We start from the raw sequence: 12,160 nt of genomic DNA, 5'->3' as shown, positions 1-12,160 counted from the left end.
AGTGTTGTTGTCGTTGTTGTTGGTGATGTAAAAATCGAAACTACAAAATAATTCACAGTGCACGTACAATTAATCACCCATTAAACATAGGACGGGACCCGACCTAGAAACGCATACTTACCGATATAACTGATCTAAAAGGACTCTGGCTGTTGTGTACGATGGGTTCCAGATTCGTAACAATATATCAGTGTAAAACCAAGTCGACTGTTCGAATTGAAGAGACTCTTCGTTAGTTCAAATTGCACTTCTTAAGGGTTGTTTAAGATTAGTTACTTTCATTCTGTGCTTGATTTGGAAAGTAAAAACTCAGTGCTGTGAAATTTAACAAAATATTTGTTGTGCTTTGCACCTTCATTTGTCATTTCTGTGAATTTAGGAACATGAATAATCCTGCTATATTAAACAAGGTGTGCGTGCGTGCGTGCGTGTCTGTTCGACTTGCCGTGCACTTTTAACCTGCCATTACTAGTATGATATCTGGAACTCAAATCGTCTTTTAAACATAATGTTCAGCATTTAGAGGAAATTGCGGTAGTTTCAAGATGGTTCACCATAATTGTTCAGTTCCTGATTGAAAATCGGATTCACGGAAATATCAATGGATGAGACTTGGAGGTGTTGATTTCCTGATAATAGAATTAGCGGTTGCAATAAATATGTGAAAAATAATTACACATGAACGGACTCTTCAACCTAGAGAAATTGATGCAAAAATCCTAACGTGTGTGTGTGTGTGTGTGTGTGTGTGTGTGTGTGTGTGTGTGTGTGTGTGTGTGTGTGTGGGGGTGGGTGTGTGTGTGTGTGTGTGTGTGTGTGTGTGTGTGTGTGTGTGTGTGTGTGTGTGTGTGTGTGTGTTTATTTTTATGCTACTCCTACAGTTCTTGGCGATTTACATCTAGACTTGGTACATAGGATCAGCATGACCCCAATTAATGTATTGGGGTGTTTTATCTTTGCCAGTTGTCTTGGGAGGGTGGGGAGGGTTGGGGGGGGGGGCAGAGGGGGACACATTCTCTATGTAAATGTGTACCGTGTAGCACCACCTAGTGGTGGTGGCGGAGGGTATTACAATTTCCTATTTTGCTTGAGCAACTTCGCACGGGTAAATTTGTTCCCCTTCCTTTCTCTGTTTCTCACCCCTCCCCCACAACCCCCCCCCCACTCCCTTCCGCAAAAAAAAAAAACCCAGAAGGGCCTGTCAAAGCGTAACTTGGGGAGTAGGAGGGGTTGGGGTGAGGCGCGTTCACGCGCACATGTTCGTCAGTCACAGCAAAAATCAGGCTGGACCAATCTCCACCAAATGTTGCATCCATATTGGTCGGACCCAGGGTCAGGTCAGGGCACAAAGATCTCCCCCTTGCTCTCCTTTGAGGGGAGATGGGAGGGACTGCATACGATTTTCACCTGAACATGTGCCGCAGTGCGAGTGGTTTACTGACCCCTGCTGCAGACAAGGGGGCTTATTAGCCAGGACGCAAAATATACAGTGGGGAGAACAAGTATTTGATACACTGCCGATTTTGCAGGTTTTCCCACTTACAAAGCACGTAGAGCTCTGTAATTTTTATCATAGGTGCACTTCAACTGTGAAAGATGGAATCTAAAACAAAAATCCTGAAAATCACATTGTACGATTTTTTAAAATAATTAATTTGCATTTTAATGCATGAAATAAGTATTTGATCACCTACCAACCAGTAAGAATTCCGGCTCTCACAGACCTGTTAGTTTTGGCTTTAAGAAGCCCTCCCATTCTCCACTCATTACCTGTATTAACTGCACCTGTTTGAACTCGTTTTCTGCATAAAAGACAACTGTCCACACTCAATCAGACTCCAACCTCTCCACAATGGGCAACACCAGAGAGCTGTCTAAGGACATCAGGGACAAAATTGAAGACTTGCACAAGACTGGGATGGGCTACAGAACAATAGGCAAGCAGCTTGGTGAGAAGGCAACAACTGTTGGTGCAATTATTAGAAAATGGAAGAAGTTCAAGATAACAGTCAATCTCCCTTGGTCTGGGGCTCCATGCAAGATCTCACCTCGTGGAGCCTCAATGATCATGAGAAAGGTGAGGGATCAGCCCAGAACTACACGGCAGGACCTGGTCAATGACCTGAAGAGAGCTGGGACCACAGTATCAAAGAAAACCATAAGTAACACACTACGCCGTCATGGATTAAAATCCTGCAGCGCACGCAAGGTCCCTCTGTTCAAGCCAGCGCATGTCCAGGCCTGTCTGAAGTTTGCCAATGACCATCTGGATGATCCAGAGGAGGAATGGGAGAAGGTCATGTGGTCTGATGAGACTAAAATAGAGCGTTTTGGTCTAAACTCCACTCGCCGTGTTTGGAGGAAGAAGAAGGATGAGTCCAACCCCAAGAACACCATCCCAACCGTGAAGCATGGAGGAGAAAACATCATTCTTTGGGGATGCTTTTCTGCAAAGGGGACAGGACGACTGCACTGCATTGAGGGGAGGATGGATGGGGCCATGTATCGTGAGATCTTGGCCAACAACCTCCTTCCCTCAACAAGAGCATTGAAGTTGGGGCGTGGCTGGGTCTTCCAGCATGACAACGACCCGAAACACACAGCCAGGACAACTAAGGAGTGGCTCCGTAAGAAGCATCTCAAGGTCCTGGAGTGGCCTTGCCAGTCTCCAGACCTGAACCCAATAGAAAATCTTTGGAGGGAGCTGAAAGTCTGTGTTGCCCAGCGACAGCCCCGAAACCTGAAGGATCTGGAGAAGATCTGTATGGAGGAGTAGGCCAAAATCCCTGCTGCAGTCTGTGCAAACCTGGTTAAGAACTCCAGGAAACGTCTGATCTCTGTAATTGCAAACAAAGGTTTCTGTACCAAATATTAAGATCTGTTTTTCTGATGTATGAAATACTTATTTCATGCAATAAAATGCAAATTAATTATTTAAAAATCATACAATGTGATTTTCAGGATTTTTGTTTTAGATTCCGTCTTTCACAGTTGACGTGTACCTATGATAAAAAATTACAGACCTCTACGTGCTTTGTAAGTGGGAAAACCTGCAAAATCAGCAGTGTATCAAATACTTGTTCTCCCCACTGTACGTGCCCCACCTCCCCGAATATCTCCCCACCGTCCCCACCCAGGTTGTTCCCAAATGGAGTCGGTGTTTTTCTTCATTTTAAGATGCAGGAAAACTGAAGCATGTTATCAAATTTAATTGAAATAATTAAACTTAAATTGTTTCTCTTCAAATTCATCTCAGGAGTTTATTTTATTTTATTTTGCTTTGAATTGAGTTGAATTGTTTCCAGCTGGCTCGTAATCATGATTTTTTCCAAGAAACAAACATTCCTTCACTCACTTTGACATCCTGTTGGTCCAGAATTTCATTTGATCTTCATAAAATATCGTTAAAATGTGCACAGTGTTATTGGAATGAAAGGTTTTTTCCTAATGCACCAGAATTAAGGGGGTTCAGCTCAATTTATTTTTTAAATTCTGAACATGCACCCGAACCCTCAACCCCCCCCCCGTCCCCCATCCCCCATCCCCACCCCCAAGCATGTGGTGGTACTTTGTGCTGCATGAATCTATAATTCTCCACTTAAAGAAAAATTATTTCCTCACATTCGTGAAAACCTTTTTACAGCCATTTTCCCCTAGCTTTTTTGCGAGCTCCATGCAATCATGGTTCCCTTCTTGAGGCAGTTTTATGGCCGGATGCCCTTCCTAACGCCAACCCTGGTCGCCTCTTACGACACACAGTGATATGGTACACCTATTCTAACTGGGGAATACACCGGGATCAGTACACTGGTGCTCATTTCACTGTCCTCTGAAGGATGACAGGCTGAGTCAACCCCCTGGTGTTAATTCAGTGGCTAACGGGGCTCGAACTCAGGATCCTAGGATCCCCAGCCAGCCACCCTCACCACTAAGCCAACACCAGTCTTACATTCGTGAAAACCATGTAAAGGATAATTACAGTACCTTCAGGAAGTATTCACACCCCTCAAATTCAGGTTGTAACTCTACAGAATGTCACATTCTGCTGTTACAGCATGAATTTAAAAACGATTAAATTTAAATTTTTTTGTCACCGATCGACACAAAATACCCCATAATGACAAAGTGAAAACGTGTTTTTACAAATTAATTAAAAAATACAACACAGAAAGATCTAATTTACATGAGTATTCAACCCCCTGAGTCAATACTTTGTAGAAGCCCCTGAGGTAGTGATTACAGCTTTGAGTCTTCTTGGTTATGTCTGTATCAGCTTTAGGCGTCTGGATTTGGGGATTTTCTCCCATTCTTCCTCGCAGATTTGCTCAAGCTCTGTCAAGTTGGATGGGGAGTGTCGGTTAACACCAATCTTCAAGTCTTTCCACAGATTCTCAATGGGATTCAAGTCTGGGCTTTGGCTGGGCCACTCAAGGACTTTCATGTTCTTGTTCTGAAGCCATTCCAGTGTTGCTTTGGCTGTATGTTTGGGGTGATTGTCCTGTTGGAACATAAATCGTCACCACAGTCCAAGGTCTTTTGCACTCTGAAGCAGGTTTTCCTCAAGGATTTGCCTGTATTTGGCTCCATTCATTGTTCCCTTTATTCTTACAAGTATCCCATTCCCTGCCGCTGAAAAGCATCCCCATAGCGTGATGCTGCCACCACCATGCTTCACTGGAGGGAATGGTGTTCGATGGGTGATGAGCTGTGCTCGGTTTCTGCCAGACTTGGCGCTTTTGCACTGTCAACTGTGGTACCTTGGAGAGAAAGGTGTGTTTCTTTTGAAACTAGAAGGGCACTTGGTAGAGTGCATACCTCCGCCACGTAATGCCTGATCCACGAGAACATATCAGGCCCAATACATTTTTGAAATATCTTGCTATACAGTACAATATCGTTTTTGGCCCAATCTCTCAATGGTAGGCCTGGTGTTGGCTTAATGGTTGGGGCGGTGGGCTTTGGATCCTCGGGTCTTGAGTTCAAATATCGCTCAGCTGTTGAATTAATACCAGGTGGGGTTAACTCGGCCTGTCATCCTTCCGAGTTCGGCAAAATGAGTGCCTGCATGCTGGTATACTGTGTCGGAGTGTCGACCCGTCCAGGATTTTGCCCAATAGCCAAGGAGACTGCTTAAGCAGCACCAACGATCTGCACAGAGTATGGTCCCAATCTCCTCCTCCACCTCTCAATGGTGAAGAATCACTTTAAAAGTTAAATAACTGTCGTATCCAGATCCTAATTCGGATCTTCACCAAAATCGAATCGATTCGTCCTTGCGACACACCCAAACCTGTCCACAAAATTTCCTCCGGATCCGTCAACAACTTTTTGAGATATCCTCTACAGAGACAGAAAGGGGTGAAATCATAACCCCCTTCACCTTCGGTGGCAGAGGTAAGAATGTCCAATCAATTGAATTGGCTTCAGGTTGACTCCATTCAAGTTGTGGAGACATCTCAAGGATGATCAAAGGAAATTGGATACACCTGAGCTCAATTTGGAGTGTCACAGTGAAGAGGTTGAATACTTATTGACGCAAAACATTTCAGTTTTTCATTACCTCCGCCACTGAAGGTAAAGTCCGAGGTTACGTTTTCACACCTTTCTGTCTGTTTGTCGGTCTGTGTACAGGATATCTCAAAAAGTTGGGGACGGATGTGGATGAAATTTTGGGGGCAGGTTAGGTGTGTGACAAGGACGAAATGATTAGGTTTTGGTGAAGATCTGGATCCGGATCTGACTACTAGAATTTTAGAAGTGATTCGTCACCATTGAGAGATCGGGCTAAAATGAGATATAGCACGATATCTCAAAAAGTTGTAGACAGATTTGGATGAAACTAGGTGGACATGTTGGGTGTGTGACAAGGAAGAATTGATTCAATTTTGGTGAAGATCCGGTCTGATAATTTTTTTATGTGATTCTTCCCCATTGAGAGATAGCGCTAAAAATGATACATACCACGATATCTCAAAAAGTTGGACGGATTCAGACGAAACTTGGTGGACAGGTTGGGTGTGTGACAAGGAAGAATTGGTTCGATTTTGGTGAAGATCCGAATCTGGATCTGGATACGAGAATTATTTTATTTTTAATGTGATTCTTCACCATTGAGAGAGAGGTACAAAAACTATATATAGCATGACATTTGAAAAATGTATTGGGCCTGATATGTTCTCGTGGATCAGGCATTACGCGGTGGAGGTATGCGCTCTACCGAGTGCCCTTCTACTTTTTAATTAATTCATAAAAATTTCCAAAAACCTGTTTTCACTTTGTTATTATGGAGTATTTTGTGTTGATCGGTGACATTTTAAAAAAAATTATTCTATTTTAAGTTCAGGCTGTCAACAAAATGTGACAAAAGTCAAGGGGTGTGAATACTTTCTGAAAGCACTGTAAATAAACCTTGTATTCAGTGTCACTTTTAATTCAGTTTTTCTCTCTTTTATTTTTCTTTTTTTTGTTTTGTTGCTCCAACGTACATTTTCGATATCCATATATCATTTCTTTAAAGCAAAACATTATAGGTGAAAATGAGAGTGTAAAGACAGCCGTAGTGCTCATTCGGGGTGATGCTTGGTGATTGCAGAGTGAGCATCGGAAGACGGCAGGCATTTTAAAATGAGTATTTCCCATTAACCTTCACAGAGGAATGAGTAGGAAGTGTACCATAAGGAACAATTCTGGAACAAAGAGGCTTTCCTGGAATAGAGGATGAGATTCTGGAGGATGTTGCGGTTGGTACCGAACAAGTTTGGAAGTAGGAATTCCGAGAGTATTTATAAGCTGCAAGACTCGAAGCTGCAGCATAGCTCTTGGAAAATGCTTTGTGGTGTTGATGATCGCTGCACTTTGTTATGAATATATGACCATTCACTGACATCTTTCCATCAGCCTCCTGTTTGCCTCTCGCCATGCCTGGTTCCTCCCCCGGCCCAACGTCAGTACCTGATTTCTCCACCGGCTTCGCCTCCTGTGGGCTGGAAACAGAGTCCCGACCCCATTCCTGTGATCAATTCTGATTTGATCTGTGCTCTTGTCGCACTCAGTCCAGGTACCAGATAATATCTAACATCCTTTGAACTAATAAAAGTGTTGATATATTTCTAATGGTTATTCGACTTTGTACGTAGTTGGGTTTTGCGCCTCGCAGGGTGTCCCTCGCTTTGCTTTGTGCGTGTCTCCTATCGACCTTTATTCCCATTTCTCCCTTCTGTACAATGCACTACACTCATCTATACCGATAACCTACCGGTATTCCCCACTCTTGCATATCGATGAAAAGCACTGTACACCATAATTTCACAGAGCGTCAGTGGTTGCGTAGTTGTCGTGGAATAAAACGAATCTTTGAGCTTAAATGTTTCGTCGGGTATTGAAACAACAAAGTGAATAAAAAAGTCATAAAAGCCATTGAAAGTTTAAAATGTCTTTCCCATCTATTCGTAAAACTGCAAAAAGAAGAAAAGAAAGAAGAACACCCTAAAAAATTAAACACTAATACAGAAGGTAATGTTACCACGTAACTGCCTCACCTAACAAAGGGTTCGTGACAAAAGGAGCCCCAAAAAGCAAAAAAAATGGCCCTGTAGGGGACGTGTAAACAGACGCAAGACTGCTGAAAAAAACTCGGTGTTGGAACGTGTGAACAGACGCAAGTCCACTAATGGAGACTCGGTGTTAGAACGTGTGAACAGACGCAAGTCCACTAATGGAGACTCGGTGTTAGAACGTGTGAACAGGCGTAAGTCTGCTGAAAAAAACTCGGTGTTAGAACGTGTGAACAGACACCAGTCCACTAAAGGAGATGAGATGTTAGAACGTGTGAACAGACACCAGTCCACTAAAGGAGATGAGATGTTAGAACGTGTGAACAGACGCAAGTCCACTAATGGAGACTTGGTGTTAGAACGTGTGAACAGGCGCAAGTCTGCTGAAAAAAACTCGGTGTTGGAACGTGTGAACAAACGCATGTCCACTAATGGAGACTTGGTGTCAGAACGTGTGAACAGACGCAAGTCCACAAATGGAGACTCGGTGTTAGAACGTGTGAACAGACGCAAGTCCACAAATGGAGACTCGGTGTTAGAACGTGTGAACAGGCGCAAGTCTGCTAAAGGAGACTAGGTGTTAGAACGTGTGAACAGATGCCGATCCGTGAAAGGAGATGAGGTGTGAGAACGTGTGAACAGACGCCGGTCCGCTGAAGGAGAGTTGGTGTTAGAACGTGTGAACAGACGCAAGTCCGCTGAGAGAGAGTCGGTGTTAGAACATGTGAACAGACGCCAGTCCCTGAAAGGAGATGAGGTGTTGGAACGTGTGAACAGATGCCAGTCTGCTGAAGGAGAGTTGGTATTGAAATTTGTGGATGCCTCTGACTCACCGTACCTCCGACTGTGAACTGCATTTCCAAATGAGCCGCTAAACACAGATACATGCTTGACATTTCCTGGTATTTCACATGCTTACCTGACAGATCCTCATCGCATATATGAGAGCTTATTATAAGAAATTAAAAAACCTAATGTTTGCCTTTGGTACATAGGCAGATGACTGCAGGATATCTGGCATATTTGGTTTACCTTTTCAATTGAAACTCTTTCTTGACTGACTTAACTGAATAAGGATATTCTTGCCACCATGACTCTTTCTTTCAGCAGTAATAATTAGCTGTTGTTAGTTTCATTGAATAATAATTTAAGGCTGGATCTCCTGCACTCTCCTCAACCTCTAGGAGAAGCTGTTGAGTTACAACCAGGAACGGAGACCACGCCAAGAGTGTTACTGCACACGTGTGATGGGAATGGAGAGACGGAGGGAAAAAAGAGCACGGACAAGGAGTGGAAAGGAGACTCTGTGAAAACCCCGCTTGCTCACAGGCCACGCATCGTACAAACCCGTCGGCCGGGTCACCCTCAGCCTCATGCGGTGTCTCCCTCAAACCTCTGATTCCATCTTCCACCGTCTGATGCTCCGTCTCACTTCCTGCAGTTTTTCACCTTGAGTTAGTAATTCCTCCCTGCTATTGGATAAGAAATTTAACGATGATAAATGCACCAGCTACACGTTTGCATGGTATTGGTGAGCTGAGCATGCAGTGTCGTGTTGCTGATACACACGAGCTGATTTTTAGTATTTATTGTTATCATAGACTATCCATTAAAGGTTTACTGTATCAAAGGTATTTGCCACTGTCCTTGGTAGCTTGACTCACAGATGTTTCTTATTAACAGACAATCGGCCCATTGCTGTTACATTTGTTTCATCTTATGATATTTTAAGAAAAATACTGCTCGTCTTTTGGGTTTTTGTCATTACTTAACGTTATTGCTATTGGATTAGTCAATTCTCTGGACAGATTTTTTTTTCTTCCCAAAATATGCTCTGTCTGTGTACCATATCTGGTTAATTAATCTGCCATCAGGCAGAACACGTGCAATCATCAAAGTAAATCTGGCCGATGAAAGTACTCCAGTGTTATTGTCAGATTAATTGATTCCGATGTATAGTTTAAAGACTTTGCAGATTTAGAAAAAAAACTCCATTGCTGTTTAAGAGTTATGGTCATTTTGGCCTGCTAATGAACAGTAAATTCTATCTTCATCAGGACGTCTTCGATCTTACCTCCTCTCTGAGTTGTATGTATTGCAAACCATGTTGTCTGTCCATGCATTCATCGTCTCCTGTTTATTGCGGCTGCTTCCCACGCTGCATTTGAAAAGCTTCTGATCGGTTAGTTTGCATTTTCATTTCACTTTTCTTGATGCAATATAGTCAGTCGCTTTATTGTCCCTTCCAGTTATCTTTAAAATCAACATGAACATCTGGACTAAAGCAGGTTTAATACAGATGTTCATGGAGTAACACAATTCAAAATACTGTTGGACCCCGCTATTCGCGGATTCACTATTTGTGGACCCCGCGTATTGGTGGTTTATGAAATGCAACCTGCTTTCACATTTGCGGCTCTCTGCTTTGCGTATCGACGTGCTTTTTTTTGTTTGTTTTTTTAATGCTTGTGGTGTTTTTGTGGGTTTTTTCGCATTTTTATGGGCATATTCACGTTGTTGTTTTTATTTTTTGCGTTTTCACAGTTCTTTGTGGGCATATTGGTGGTTTTTCACGGCATTTTTGATTTTCCCTCATGAATCACAAACCGTTGAGAACCTATCCCCCCTTTTTCTATTGAAACAATGCCTCAACATTCACGGATTTGACATTCACGGCTTTTTTCATAAATGTATCCCCCGTGAATAGGGGAGGTCGGACGGTATATCTATTTTGCCCTTTTAGACACATCGAACCTCTGCCACCCGATGTTGCACCACCATTTTGCGGTGGCCAGTATAAGTTGCTCATGGCTTTGGCTCTGAGTAAAACCAAGACTGCAACACAATTAACCTTTTTAAAGTCCATGAAATAATTTAAATTGATAGATTAACTTCAACTTTTCCCATCACTGGGGACGGGTACTTTTGCTTGTCACTTATGTTGCAAGAAAGATGCCTTCACTTCAAAACTACCTGTGATTCGAGCATTTCACAGCCAACCGGAAATTGTGAAAAGCAAGATGTGACTGCCTCACCATCAATCATTGGAAATCGCTGATTCATATAATGGTGCCCTTGAATGGAACAATTGGAGATTGCATTTGGATACTTCATCTAAAATACTACAGTAAGTTAATAAATAATCTGAGCTTTACTGTAAGTAATAGTGCATGTGAGGTACAATACAATTGTATTATGTGCAATGTTGCAGGGGCAAGTGTGAATCATTTGTAGACCGCTTCGTCCCCGACTTCCCCACGTGTGTTGCTTGTAATATTACTGCAAAGATGGCGATTTCACCGCAAAAGTGCACCGTTAAGGAGCGGCCAAGATTTATCAGGTTTTTTTTCTGAGTGAAGGTGTCGTGTCATTCTTCCGAGAATGACTGCACAATATGGTATAAACTGTGTGTCAGAACAAAACGCATACAAATTATTTCAATGGTTTTGAAAAGCATGGACGAGTCCTCTGTGGCTACAGACACTGGTCGCCTAGTCCGTTATTTGTGTACACACTTGTCCATCCTTTTGGAAATCATTCACACCGTTCTTACATTTTTGTCCAGAACAACATTGAGGAGGACCAAATTCTCTGAACAACAACATCTGGAGAGATTTGGACTTTCCTCAAGAACATCTGAGGAAGGACATAGCTGCTGTAGTGAGGTTTCCATGTTGATTGATTCTGGGCGTCCCAAGACTAAGCCAGTCGGAGTGGCTGAAGGAGACAGGACATTATATGTGAGAAAGGAGGCGATTATGAGGGAATCTGATCGAGATGTTTAAGATAACTAGGGGGGGGGGCGTTGGTCCGTTTCACCAAATTTTCATTGGTCTTCGCGGCCTTGGGCATTTTTGCTAGTCTGAACAAACTTGGAACCTTAATTATAATTAGAGGTATTTTGGGGTCTTGGGTGTCTGAAAAGGACTTCAAAGGGTCAAAAGGTACATTCCAAAAGTACATCATTTTTATATAGATATATGTGTGTGTGTTTCGATCAGTGGTTCCCAAACTTTTTTGTCCATGACCCAAAATTTGAAATCACATTTGCCTCGCAACCCAAATGATACTGGTACCTAGTGTACCTATGATAAAAATTGTCAGAGAAAATGCTTTTGACATGAAACCCCCCCTCAAAAACTGAGATTTTGAGGGGAGGGGTTCAAGTTTGGGTCATGACCCTGGGTTTGGGAACCCCTGGTTTAGACAACAAAATATATCGCACAAACTCTCTCATGAGACTTCCATGCATGTGTACCTGATTACTTCCTCCACAAAGTCTTTCCACATTCTGAGGCCCCAGGTTTTGCATTTTTGAAGCACAACATATGACCTTATGCATTGAATGAATTGATGACAGGCTTTTATGAAACTGAACATTTGAAATTGTCCTGATGGAGTTGCCCACTCTCTGACAGAGCTGCTTGGTGGTGGGTAAAGCCTTGTGTTGCCCTCACTGGTGTTGGATTGATTCCAATGGCCGCTCAGCTGAAATTTCCACACCCTGCGATGGCATTGTGACCTGCCCAGGGTTGGTTCTTAGCCACAGAAATGTTCTCAACTTGTGAGGGTCCTAATGCTCTGACAAAGAGCAGATGGGAATCCTT

General features: G+C 42.9%; 1 protein-coding gene across 2 annotated transcripts in view; it reads left to right on the top strand.

Annotated features, from left to right (window-relative positions):
* Positions 1 to 10,760, top strand: part of LOC147015060 (calcipressin-1-like) — a 28,367-nt gene extending 17,607 nt beyond the window's left edge. Inside the window, exons 5-6 of one of the 2 annotated variants that reach the window (XM_085849439.1) lie at positions 6,898 to 7,057; positions 8,738 to 10,760. In XM_085849439.1, coding sequence (XP_085705565.1) covers positions 6,898 to 7,057; positions 8,738 to 8,952 — 375 coding nt within the window. In that variant the 3' untranslated portion in view covers positions 8,953 to 10,760. Of the gene's footprint in view, positions 1 to 4,637; positions 4,771 to 6,897; positions 7,058 to 8,737 lie in introns of those variants that run through there. The other variant, XM_085849440.1, reaches the window with a different exon arrangement.
* The last annotated feature ends 1,400 nt before the right edge of the window (positions 10,761 to 12,160 follow it).

Source organism: Eptatretus burgeri, chromosome 12 (assembly GCF_056783735.1).
Source record: "Eptatretus burgeri isolate ZD-2024b chromosome 12, Ebu_testis_v1, whole genome shotgun sequence".
Classification (NCBI taxonomy): Eukaryota; Metazoa; Chordata; class Myxini; order Myxiniformes; family Myxinidae; genus Eptatretus; species Eptatretus burgeri.
The sequence above is the reverse complement of the archived record's forward strand: the minus strand, read 5'-3'. Positions and strand labels throughout refer to the sequence as shown.